Here is a 14,055-nt window from a genome sequence, read left to right on the forward strand (position 1 = left end):
ATAACTTTAAAACAAATGAAGATAAAGTAATTTAACAAACTTTGTTTGGAAGCTTATTAACGAAGCTTTAAAATAAGACCTACTAGGGCTCATTTGCGTGCGTAGAAACTGAGTTACGATTGATAAAGCTTCGAAAAATACTTATTTTGCAATTTGCATTGTGCACTAATTTTACAATATCTTGAGTTCTAACTGTTGGGTTTAAGTTTATTAAACGTTTTTTTCTCCGTTTTTTATTAACAAACAAATTTTATTTGAAACATTCTTTTTTATCTCTTTTAGTTTATGAGCCAGAGCCTTATAAACAATTTCTAAACAATTAAATTGTTTATAATAATTTTTTGACCACTCGGATCGAAATCCACCCTTGAAATTCGTAATCAGCAGCCAAAAATCCATATGAAACCGTTGAGTTTGTTCATCAGAATTGAAAAGGACACGGTGACCCCTCTGGCGCCTAGACTAATATCGGACTGGCAGAAAATGTGAGTTGCTGATTCTGGCAGGCTGATGATGAGACGGCGGAACACTTTCTTTGTAACTGCCCAGGTTTGGATTCCCTGCGATTTCGTAGAAGTATCACCTAAGGTCATAATCTTCTTCGTAGCCTTCTATCATTCATGTTTGGACATATGGCTCTCCTAACTCCCCCCATCGGTCACTATTCTGAGCAACTTATTGCCAATTTGTTCCGGCTATTCTTTTAATATCATGAACTCATCTCATCTGTGGTCTTCCTCTTGGTCGTTTACTTTCGTAAGGTCTCCAATGTTATATTGTTGCGTTCCGACGTTGGACTTTTTGTCTAACAGTGTGGCCTGCGAAGCTCCATTTAAGGTCATGATAGACCTTGTTAAATAGGCTGGGTTGAAGGAACAACTTTAAACCTAAAGATGAGTCATATTAGATTTCTTAGGTCGAGTGGAAGGGTGGATAGGCGCCGACTCATATTGAAGTTAACCTAACCTAAGACTTGCTTGATTTTGTGCCATATGGAAAAGCTGTTCAACAATTCTTATGTCATTCTCAAATGTTTGTGTGTCATGAATGTTGTTTTTTTTTTTCAATTCCTCGTCGGTCTTCGATTTTACCCATAACTATCAGCGTGACCAGACATCTCGTAACGCGACAATTCGTAACCGGACAAGTGGTAACGGATATCTCGTAACGGCGACAGTTCGTAACTATACAAATTCGTAACGGACAATTCTTAACATCAAAATTGAATTATTATGTTTATTTTTGTTAACGTGTAAACTCACTACTGTTACAGTTATAATTGAAATTATGTTTATCAATATAATGAATCAGTACCGGGATAAACATGTTTAACACATTTTATATTTCGTGATTAAGATTATATTAAAAATCTTTAAACACGAACAAATATTTTAATACATACAAACTTTTAACAATATTTTTAAAAGTTTATCCCACTTATTGTTCCTTAAATTGGCATATACCTAGACAGAGGAATATTGAAGTAATTCGTGAAATCTTTAAACCGACAACCGTCTTTAGACATTCCCAACTTTCTAAGCAAACATTTTATAAAGGAAATATTATAATTTTAAAAATGTTTATCCTGATACTGATTCGTTAAATTGATAAACATAATTTCATTTATAACTGTAATAACAGGTAGTTTCCACGTTAACAAAAATAAACTGAATAATTAAATTTGGACGTTACGAATTGTCCGTTACGAATTTGTATAGTTACGAACTGTCGCCGTTACGAACTGTCGCTGTTACGAATTGTCCGTTACCATTTGTCCTGTTACGAACTGTCGCGTTACGAAATGTCATGGAACCAACTATCAGATGTAGTAAATGGTATTTTTCTCCTTTCAGTACGTACCCAAGATACTCTATTTTTTCCACTTTATTCTGGACAATAATTTTTTCTTGTGACACTAAAAACTGGCTGTGAAATACGAAATACAGGTTTTAAAAACATAGTTAAACCATAATAATATGTGTTTCTGGGAGGTGTGATGAACACATGATGATGTAAGGTTATCAAATACAAACAAAATGCAAGAAACATGTATGTATAAATGAATAAATTGATCAATGTGTTTACCTTAATTAGGTGCACTTTTTTAGTCTCATATTTTGCAATTTACAATCATTTTCCTGTTTATGTTTTTGAATGCATAAAATCGTAGGTTCTTCTAGGTTTTTTGTATACATACAATTATAAAATCCATAAGATATATGTAGTGTTTAACGCAAATCCTGTATTTCCGTTGGCATGCCCTTCTAAAAACCAAAATCCGTTTTTTATGTGACCTACATCAATATTCTTGTTTCCGTTCGAGACAGTTGTAACGTATCGTGAAATCACAGAACAACACTCAGAATCTCATTCACTTCCTACGCAATTTTGGCTCCGCTTTTCTATTTCCATCCGAACCAAATTGTACTGAATGGTGAATAATAAAAGAATAGTGAGAAGAGTGTAAAATCCGCCCAACCCTAAAAGCTAAGTCGCTTGGTTGTGATAAAACCTGCCCCTTTCCTCTTCCATTGTTCACGAACTTGACGCATACACACACGACAAGACGTGCCATGTTTACATCGAATGTGATGCATTTATTGAATATTCATATCCGCACAAAGGCTAGACTGAGTTACTAAAGGCGACAGGGCTGGTTCGGTTATTGAAACATCGACGACTTTCCTCTATGACTTAATCCAGAACGAATAATTTCACAGTTTATTGTTTAGGAAAATCTATTGACTTCTAAGAATCTAAGAACTAGTATGTTAAAATGAATATACACTATAGTGAAAAGAGTTAAGCGATGGACTACCCCAGCTAATTGAAATAATATTCGAAAATATTACCTCAATCATCTAAGATAGCCATCGTTACACCCTTAGCTTAGCTCAGTCACTCAGGTGTGTGTTCGTCTTGTCCTAATCTTAGAAATGAACTCTGAAAATTTAGAATGGAAGCAAACAAAACAGTTTTTTTTAAGTAATCATGTTTATTGTTCATAAAAATATAATAAAAATATGCCTTGTAAAATTGCATTAACAAATATATTCAAATTCTTGCCAAATACTAACAATTCTGGATTATACTTATGGCTTTTGGTAGCTGATGGTAACTTCTTGACGTCGAATGGTACTGCTGTGGACTTCTCTTGACCTGGGCAGATGTTGTGGCCCTAGGTTAGTGCAGCGAAAGATGTTGAGTGTTGCTACAGATGGTGGTTGTTGCTGTCTGGATGCATCCTACTGTCTTGGCCTTAACGTGTCCATCACCGGTGACAAAGGCAGGTGGCTCCCGAAGGGAGAAAAGGTTGATCTCTTTCCAAAAAAACTGTAACAGTAAAACATATATCAACAATCAAGAAGTTAATAACCAACGTGTGCCGTCTGCCATTCTAATCGTCAGAAAGAGCAGCAGATGACAAGAATAAATTAAATGAAATTTAAATGAGGAGAATAGTTAAAATTTGATTACTAAACGTGCATATATGTAAATTAAAAAGATATATTTAAAACTAAAATATCAGAACACATGTTCTGACATTGGGGTTAGGTTAGATATAAAATAACATTAGAAAGACTGTTAGATGGAAAAATGTAATTAATATGATAAGAATAAGAACTCACCCCAAGAGAATTAAAGTCTGGAAATAGTTAGTGCCTTATGGGCCCATCTCTTTAAATAGATTTATTTTTCCCTTCCATTTTGATTTTGTGTCAGCGTGTAGGGATGAAATGTCACTTTCATGACAGTGCGACGTAGGCAGTGGCGGGCATGTTCCGTATTGAAAAACAGATACTTACAGAGTAAGAATGTATGGGGTACGTTCAGTATGTTCAGTTGATGATTTAAATAAAAAGGGATATATTAAATAGAAGATAATAAAAGAGGATAATAAAAGAGGGCGCCAACGAGTTTTTAACGAAGAAAACTGGTAAAACAAATACATAGAAGAAAATGATTGTTAATGAAATATTAAAGAAAATAAAATAAAATAATTATTTAAAAATAAAATATCAAAGATGTGACGTTTGTAACGTTACAATAGTATACACTCATGGACAAACATATCGTATATTTTGAAAGTGTATTATCATGTTACCTAAGTAAAAGTTTTTGTGCTGCAATTCTTAACCCTTCCAGTTTCATAGGAATGGGATTTCTTTTCCTTTTAAACAGATCAATGACACTGGACAGCAAAATCAGGTTATATTAGATCTATTTTTACATAGAAACCAGATAGAACATCAATAAAAGCAACAGTATTCTGCGAGCACCATAAATGTACGAATTAAGAACCTAAAATTAAGAACGTTAAAAAATAAAAGAAATGAAGAACGAAAGAAACAAATGTACCTCATAATAGAGAAAAATATCAAATATTTTAAAATTATAATGTGAAGTGAAACCTGTGCTGTAATCCTTAGCCCTTCCAGTGTCATAGGAATCAGATTTCTTTTCCTAATGCGATGTTTTGAAGTGTCATATGAATGTTCGATCATATTTAAATCTGATATGGGCTATATGGTGGTCAATATAATCTTTTAAATTAAATCTTATCAAGATAAGTACATATTCACTATTCTAGTGACATAAAGACATGCGTTTTCGTGCATTGGCAAGAATCTGCCATACTAATAAATATGGTTGGTAAATGGCAAAACATGATCTTCAAAAATGTTTTCAATGTACATGCCAGCTATCATTCTCCCAATCACCTCCACAAGTTCGGTATGTCCTTTCCAAGCAATACCGCTTCATAGCACTATGCCGCCACCGCCAAAACTAATGCTCTGTATGAGGTTTTAACTGGTGTAAAGTTCCCTATAGGGAAGTGAGATTGACAATATTTTCATCTACAGAAGGGTTGGCGAACATTATGGCAGTTGCAACCTCATTCAGAGCGTTAGTTTTAGTGATGGCAGCATAGTGCTATGGAGCGGTGTTGCTTGGAAAGGACATACCGAACTTGTGTGGGTGATGGGGAGAATGGCAGCTGGCATGTACATTGAAAACATTTTAGAAAATCATGTTTTGCCATTTGCCATCCATATTAAATATCACAGATTCGTGCTGATGCACGATAACGTACGTCCTCATGTCGCTGGAATAGTGAATACTTATCTTGATGAAATTCAATATATATATATATATATATATATATATATATATATATATATATATTTATATTTATATTTATATTATATATATATATATATATATTAGGGTGGTCCTTATTTATAAGGAAAAAAAATTTTTTTCGAATTTTTTAGAAATTATTTGCCAGAATGTACCTTTATATAAGACATGAAAATATAACAAATTTCAGCTCAATCGGTTAATATTAACACGTGCCGCATCGACGCTAAAGTTGTGAGATTCAATGTAAGGCAGTTATTACCTATAAGAACGACAATGTACGCGTACGCTCGACTGTAAACATAAAATTACGCATTTTTTTTAAACTTTAGTATAAAAACATACTAATTAAAATGAAAACGTAAAATAAAGATATAGTTTATCCTAATACTATATTTTTTATTTATTGAAATGATACATCCACTTCAGATACATATTTTGGATTTAAGTAAGCCTCCTTTTGTGGCGACTGGGAACTCTCTCCGGTACTCCTGAACAACCTGAATAAAAAAAAATAATATTGAATGTGTTTTCTGAACCTAGCCTATATAATGTGTTCAAGAAAAAAATAACAAAAAATTAAATTTATCTACTCTACGTCATATTATGTATCAGTTTTTAGTTTGTGAAAACTGTCATTATAGATAGCAGTTCGTGAAGGATTTAAAGTGTGCGTGAAGTACCTGTGTATTTTAAATGGGACTAACTGCTAAGAAAAAAATAACAAAAAATTAAATTTATCTACTCTACGTCATATTATGTATCAGTTTTTAGTTTGTGAAAACTGTCATTATAGATAGCAGTTCGTGAAGGATTTAAAGTGTGCGTGAAGTACCTGTGTATTTTAAATGGGACTAACTTTTTCACACACTTTCAATGGGTTTTTCACACACTTTCATATAATCAAATATCCTTAACTTTCGCGTTGTCATGGTGATGACATAATGAGCAATAAATTACAACAAAAATTTTGACAGTTTTGTGGTTTGAAAGAAATTAGAATTTTTAAATGTCAAAGTTCTAAAAATTGTAAATAGAATTGAAATGAATTCCAGTGACGAAGAGTTACAGTTTTTTGATTTATTTATCGTAGAGTAGATAAAATATTGTATGAAACTGTGCGTGAAGTACTTTTTGCGAACTTACGCGATGTAGAGCACTCGCTATCGCTCGTACTCTAAGTATCGCGTGCGTTCGCAAAAAGCATACTTCACGAACTGTTTCATAAATAACTATTGTTTATACATACTACATACCTGTATCAAAAATTGTTTTTGATGTTCATTTTTCGTCATTTTTTCATTGTAATCCTCAATCAACTTGACTCCTCTTTCTGCAATATCATTTGTACATTTTAAGGTTGAAATGATATTTTTTCCTGTGCGATAATCCTCTCTGTTTTCCCAATTCAGCGGATCGTCCTGAAGAAATTCAACACAAATACCGAATCGTTTAAATAACTGAAGTGAATTGGCGGACAATAATTCAGTTGGTAGATCTTTTTGAACAAAATTTTGGACATCTCGGATTTGCAACGATAGTTTTTTCTCAATGACTTCTGTCTCTTCATTTTCTTCTTCTTTTTCATTCACAGTCTCTATGTTTTTACTTGCACATTCCATAATTTTTTGAGCCATTCTAATTTTTTCAACTCTCTCAATTCTATCGTCAAATATTGCCATGGCAGCACACTCTTCACTTAGATACCATAAATGGTTTAAAAATTTTGTTATTGCAATGGTTGCAATGTTTTCATTAATATTTTTAAATATAACCAATTTTCTCAAAAAATATATATCATTTAGGGGAGCTCCTGTAGTATTCGTTGCTGAAAACCAGGCCTCTACATAACAGTATACAACGAAAACGCAAATTTCTGCATTCAGTTTGGAATTATCCTTTCTCATTTTCATTTGATCGCGAAATAAAAAAAGTTTTAAACAATAAATCGCTTTAGCCATCCATCTCGCTAAATGATATGCACCGGGGGCCCTAAAACTCACATTTGTTTTATCTCCCAAAAAAATGAGCGTCAATTGCAAAAACTCTTTGTAGTCATCACGTGGTTGCTCTTCTGCAAGTTTCTGTTTCACAAAATAAATAATTTCGGGCGCTACATCTTTCAGTGCATTATAAACGGCTTCATCGCTGGTATAATCTAAAAATTTCATTTTATCAATATTCTTCCAGTTTTCTTTAAGTGCTTTGAATTGAGCAATTTCAGGGCCGGATGTTACAATTGCTTTTGTCCTCGTGAATACACCAGCCAAAACGACCTCAAATATATGGTGTCGGCATGGAAGCCACAAAATATCTCGCCCTAACCTTTGTTGAAGCAGAACTGCAGCTCCTTTTATACGTCCAGTGTTTGATGCTGTAGTATCAAAACAAAAGGCTTGAATTTTTTCGGTTAAATTCCATTCATCAGTGATATGGAACACAGCAGAGCAAACTTCCGATCCTGCTGATGATGCAATTCCAGGTACTCCTAATAATTGTTCAAAATCTAAACCAACCGCGATCACAGGAAGCCGATCAATTTTCTCATTTTTTGTGATATCAGGCAATAATTTGGAATCCCAATGCACTTCAATAAAATTTGCATCATTTCCTACCGATTTTATTGATGAATATTTTATTTTCCGCAAAATCTCTCTATTTCTTTTGATAGACGATCTATTGAGAACAAACTCGGTGATATCTATATTAAGAGCTTCTAGGACGGCAGAAATAATATGCATTGCATCCCTGTCACTCACTTTACATTTGTCCAAGGCAGCGGCCAGGCGAGGTGTCATTAACGTCTTTCGTCCTCTCTTGTTTGAAGATGGACCCTGTTGAGATTCCGATATGAAATATATGTCATCTTCACTGTTGTCTTGATTTATCACTTTTTTCTGTGAATCTTCGTGTTCTTTATCTTCCATTTCAAAATGTCCAATCGAACAACTAGAATTTTCCAACAAATCTTCTTTTCTTTTCAACTCTGCAGCTGTGCGTTCTTCTTTCCGCTTTTCCTTACGTAATAATTTGATATCTACTCCCAACATACAACCTACTCTACCTTTCTCCCTTTGCTTAATTAAAAATTCTCTATCTTCGGCGATTTTAATCTCATTTAACGCATTTAAGGTGGCAATATCGAAAAGGTTGTCTAAAGCTTCTTTAAAATCATTTTCTTTTTCTCTCTGCCGTTCAGTATCTCTATTTTTAGATTTTTCTAAATTTCTGACATTATCGTACAAAGATTTTAATTTCAAAATACAGTTTGAACAGTTTTGAACTGGGATTCTTGCTTTTTTCCAAAAAACGACCACTTCATCAATAACTAAAGCACTGCTGTCATTAAGATTTAAATTTACCACTCTCATGTTATAAAAAAGTACACTCAAAACATCTCGTTTACATGGTAATTTACTACCGCAGATTTGATTTTTCATCACTCCAACTAGATAAATATTGTTCCGCAAAGTGGACATTTCAGCACTTTTATCAATTACTTATATAGCACGTCTTTTCTTATGCACTTCAAGTACGAAACTAAAACGAATGTAGCATTGAACAAATAATATGTAAAAACAAAATTGACTTGTCGAGACTTGTAGTCGCGCTTGTAGCGAATTCGAACGCACTTGGCGCCGACTCGTCGTAGCATGTTAGACAGTCAGATGCATGAAACTTCAAGGCCAATGCGGCACGTGTTAATATTATCGGATTGAGCTGAAATTTTGTATTTTTAATGTTTTGGTGTAACTGAACAAAATTACAAATAATTTTGAAAAAATATGAACTTTCGAAAATAAGGACCACCCTAATATATATATATATATATATATATATATATATATATATATATATATATATATATGTCTTCATATCAAGGCGAGATCCGTTTGTATCATAAGCTATACAAGATGAGATCCGTTTTGCAAGGCGAGATCCGATTTTGGATCTCACCTTGTATTCACGTGTATATAGTGACATCTCGATGTAACAATGGTTAGGGTACAAGGAAATCGATTTTTGTCTGGACCTCATTTTGCACCCCTTTTGGTGAATTTTATATTGCAGTGGTTCCACTAAATCCGCTGTAGAGGGCAGCGCGCGCGATCCGTTGTGTATATGGTAAATATATATTTTGCAGACAATCCGAGATCCGGTAAATTTGGAAACATCGCAAATGAATTTCACGGTCAGCTCTCTCACTCGGCTTATGTCTAGCTTGAATAAGAATGTTTACATTATTTAAGGGCTCTGTCCAGAAAGGCGATTGTCAAATATCTCGAGAACTAGACGGCATATCGAAAAAACTTTGGAATGCTTTTTGAATGGTTTTTCAAAATCTATATACTTATGCAATAGCAGGGTTCTTATTCTGCCTGCGAAAGTGGTGGGTGTAGCAACTTTGAATTTTCAACTGAAACACTTTATTTTTAATTAAATAGTTGAAATTTAGAATTAAAAATACACAACTTTTGTTTGAATCGATAATAGCTTCTTTAATCCAGTCGAAAGAGCTTCAAAATCGTCGTTTTGATGACATTTTTAGGGTTTAGGGGTACCTCAGGTAGTTAGCTTAAAACGTAAGAAATAAATTTGAATAGTTAATGTTTATTGATAAACAAAGCTCCAATTCTATTTTACTTCAACTCATTTTAAGGCTATTTCAATAAACTAATCGGTTCTTTTTTCAGTTTTTTTGGTAAAACATTGTAACTTATAGACGAAAATTCTTAAAATCGGCTATTTTTCATTTAAATTGTCAATAAATAGTTAAATTGAGAAAAGATTGGTCAGATTTACATAAATTTTGTTATTACGTCCATAGAGAAACTAAAACAATTGTTACGTAGTTACACTGAGTGTCATAAAAACCGTGTATTTTTACTCATTTCTTTGAGCTATTTCACGTAATATCGAGATATAAGTTGTATTTTTTACATAAGTTATATTAACGTTAAACTGACTTAATTTATAGTTTTATAAGCAACAATTAAGTATAGCGAAATTTATAAAACCTTGTTTAAATTGTTTTACATGCTCTATAATGCGGTTATCTTAAATTTTGTTTTGAATGTTTTTCTTCTTACTGGTAGACAAAAAATGGCAAAATGTGCATTTTTGACATCAAATTGTTGATAACCAACATAGTTACTACTCAAAATATTAAAAAAACTAACCGTCGGTATAACAGGTTGCCTGGAAACCAGATGCAGAACAGTACCATAAATGTTTTAGACTTTTTAGCACTTTCTTTAAGTGAAATTTAAAATAATTTACCACCCATGTACACTCATTACGGAATCTGTTACAAGAATTTCAGCGATTTCAGCCATTTTTTCAAAATTTATTTGGATTTTCTCTAGTAATCCTTCCAAAAGACAAGACATAAATGGTGAATACCTTTTACACCAACTTCAAGGAGGGTAATTTATACAGGTACATACCTGGAATTATTATATGGACAGTTCACTCTTGTTAGAGTATAGTTCGCTCAAATATGAGCTCTTTTAATCCATTTCACGCGGTAAATTAGTCCGCTTTTCCTTTAGGTCTTAGTTCATAGGTTGTGATGTTTTTTTCTCGCTCAAATATGAGCTCTTTTAATCCATTTCACGCGGTAAATTAGTCCGCTTTTCCTTTAGGTCTTAGTTCATAGGTTGTGATGTTTTTTTGCCCTCTCTACTATCTTCTTCCACTCTCTCCGGTCCTGAATCTTTTCTCTCCAGTTTGCAATTTCCATCTTTGATATATCGTCTAGCAATTGATCTTCCCATCTAATTTTTGGTCTTCCTCTTGGTCTATTTTTTACTGGTTTCCAGTTCATTATCTTCCTGATCAGTTCTTTTACCCCTCTTCTTTGTGTGTGCCCAAACCATCTGAGGCTTTGTGCTTTAATGAATTTTACTATATCTTCTTCTTTATTTATATTTATTATTTCATGGTTCATCAGCTTTCAATATTCCCCTGTTTCTGTCTTTACTGGGCCATGTATCCTTATAATTTTTCTCTCAATTATTTTTAACTTTTCTTCGTCTTTTTTCGTAAGGCACATTACTTCTGCTCCATAGGCTATCACTGATCTGATTGCTGCTGTGTATATTTTTGATTTTGTTTTTTTTGCTCAGGTTTTGTCCTTGAGTAGTTGGTGATATTTCCAATATACTCTATTACCTGCTTTAATTCTGTCGTTTATCTCTATACTCCTTCCGTTTTTGCCGTCCACCATCACCCCCAGGTATTTGAAGCAATCTACTCTCTGGAATGTATTTTCACCTATCTTTATTTCTGCTATTCTGTTTACATTGTCTCGTGTGCTTATAAGAAATTTTGTTTTATTCTGATTGATTATTAGTCCTCTCGTCTTTGCTTCTCTTACCAGGGTTAAAAGTGCCTCTTCTAGTCTTTTTTTATCTCGTGCTACCAGTCCCAGTTCATCTGCATATCCTATGATCTGTGTTGAGCTTTGAATAATTGTCTTTTTCAGCCCTGTGTCCCTAATTACTCCTTCTAGAGCGATATTAAATAGTGTCGTTTGTCGTTGACAGACTGTCTCCTTGTCTTACTTCAAGTTCTATTTTGATGTCATTTGTATCGCCCTCATTTGTTTTAACTTTTGCTGTATTGCATCTATTGTTGATCTTCCTTTGATCTATTGTTCTAAAACCCTGTTGATATGGTCCTATAATTTTTTCTGTGTATTGATTTAGTCGGTTTCTTATAATTGTGGTCAATATCTTATACGTTGTATTTAGTAGCATAATTGGTCTGTAGTTGCAGCACTTAGTTGGATCTTCTTTCTTAAAGATTGGTGCGATGTGTCCGTTTTTCCATTCTATGGGCATGCTTTCGTCCTTCCAAATTGTAACCATTAACTTGTGCATTCGCTTCGTGAGCTCCTCTCCGCCGTTGATGATCAGTTCGTTGTTGATTTCATCTGGCCCTGGCGTTTTGTTTACTTTTAGTTGTTTTAATACCTCCATGAATTCCTAATAAGTAGGTGCGACTTCCTCTTCATCTCTGTTATCTCTTATATCCTCATCCTCTGAATATGCCTTATTGTCGTTTTTGTATAGGTCCGTGAAATATTTTTCCCAATCTTTTTTGTTTATTTTTGTGACAGATTTTTTGGTACTGTGTTGTTGTTGTATCTATTCGAACAATTTCTTGTTGTCTTTATTATTCGTTTCTAATTCTTGCATTTGTTCAGAGATTTATGTGTTCTTCTTTCTTCTATAGAGTTTCAATGCTTCTTGTTTTTCTTTTCTATATTGGTCCAGTTGTTCCTGTTCGGCACTTTGTAGCCATTTGTTTCTTGCGAGGTGCTTCAGTTGACTTTTTTGGTGATATTCCTCATCAAACCATTCTTTCGATTCTTTGTTTTTTTGGAATCCTATTATTTGTTCTGCTGTCTCTATTATGCTGTTCTTTATGTTTTTCCATTCTACTTCTATTTCTTTGTGCCCGTACTGACCCAATTTCTGTTCCAGTTGTTCTGTATATTGTTGCTTTGTTTCTTGCGTTTTCAGATTGGCTATATTCCATTTCCTCCTTTTTCCTTTCTTATGATTATTTGCTTTGATTATTTTCATCTTAAGTTTTGCTATCAACAATATGTGGTCAGTGCCTCCATTTGCCACTCTATATGACCTTACGTCTTGTACTATTTGTGTCCACTTTTTCGAAATTAGAGTATGATTTATTTGGTTTCCATCCATTCTTCCTGGTATCATCCATGTTATTTTGTTTTCTTTTTTATGTTTATGCCCAGTACTAACTATATATGTATTTGTTGCTGCTGCTAGGTTGCAGATTTCTCCTCCATTATCATTCGTAGTTTCATGAATGGTTTCTTTGCCAGCTACATTACGATTATAGTCCTCCTTTCCGATCTTTGCATTGAAATCACCCAATATTATTAATATGTCATTCCTCGGAATATTTTCACAGGTTTCTTCCAGGATGTCTTAGAATTCTGTTTTATCTTCTTGGTTTGCTTCTTCGGTGGGTGCATAGCAATTGACTATCGAGATGTGGGCTTGTTTATTTTCTTATGTAAGATATCCTTTCATTAACTGCTTTGAATTGTATCAGTTTTTCCCTCATTTTTTTGTTCACCATAAATGCCGTACCATTCGTTCCCTGTTTGTTTTCTCCCGAATAATACATGCTAAAGTTTTTCTTCTCAATTTTTCCTTCTTTCTTCCATCGTATTTCCTGTACGGCTGGATTTCTAGTTGGTATTTTTTCATTTCAAGAGCTATTTCTTGCATCTTACCTGATGCCAGCATGGTTCTAATATTCCAAGAGCCCATTCTAATGGGTTTTGTTCTTTTCTTCTTATTGAGATTCTTTCTTTATTTTGTGTGCGTTATTTTGTTTTCGTTAACCGTTTGCATTTCCGAGTCTTTTTTTGCCATGTCAATATCATATTTCAGCCGCTGTTCTTCGTTTATTAGTTTTTTGAATTTTCTATCAGCTGTTCTCTCTCTTCGTCCCATATCTAGATTTTGCCATTCACTATTAATTTCTTGTAGCCGATTTTAGTTATTTCCTTTTGTATTTCTTTTTCTTTCGATGTCCAATCGTTGTTTATGGTAGGGGAGCAAAGTATGCTAAATGTGCAGTCACTCGAGCGCTTTGGGGACCTATTGGGTTGTGATTATTAGGTCCTAAAACCAAAAAAAGTTAAGTAAAATTTTCCATTTTAGCGGGCGCTTGCCATTTTTTAATTTAATTTTCCATTTCCATTAATCGTTTTTTTTTAATATAGCGCCGTCTATCCATAATTCGAAAAAATAGTTCGAATAAAAGTTGCTTATTTTTATGCAGAGAATTCAAATCTGCAATAAAAAATGGGGGCTCCCATTTAAGATTTTAAGGTAACCCCCCACCCCACCTCCGTGGGGGTCG

General features: G+C 33.7%; 2 protein-coding genes across 4 annotated transcripts in view; one reads left to right on the plus strand and one right to left on the minus strand.

The window, feature by feature from the left end:
* LOC114328891 (transcriptional enhancer factor TEF-1) overlaps positions 1 to 14,055 on the plus strand; it is a 522,782-nt gene that overhangs the window by 235,397 nt on the left and 273,330 nt on the right. The gene's annotated exons all lie outside the window — the stretch shown is intronic.
* Positions 5,516 to 8,945, minus strand: LOC126880171 (uncharacterized). Its single transcript, XM_050643930.1, has 2 exons — positions 6,399 to 8,945; positions 5,516 to 5,642 (listed from the first exon to the last, which is right to left on the minus strand). The coding sequence occupies exons 1-2, from the start codon at positions 8,619 to 8,621 to the stop codon at positions 5,568 to 5,570; spliced, it is 2,298 nt and encodes a 765-aa protein (XP_050499887.1). The 5' UTR covers positions 8,622 to 8,945; the 3' UTR covers positions 5,516 to 5,567.

This window comes from Diabrotica virgifera, chromosome 2 (genome assembly GCF_917563875.1).
Source record: "Diabrotica virgifera virgifera chromosome 2, PGI_DIABVI_V3a".
NCBI lineage: Eukaryota > Metazoa > Arthropoda > Insecta > Coleoptera > Chrysomelidae > Diabrotica > Diabrotica virgifera.

Excerpts from the sequence above, each read along its gene's own strand:
- LOC126880171 (XM_050643930.1), bottom strand. The coding sequence starts at position 8,621 with ATGTCCACTTTGCGGAACAATATTTATCTAGTTGGAGTGATGAAAAAT. Across the intron at positions 5,643-6,398 it reads AAAAACAATTTTTGATACAG|GTTGTTCAGGAGTACCGGAG; the intron begins GTATGTAGTATG and ends TTTTTTATTCAG.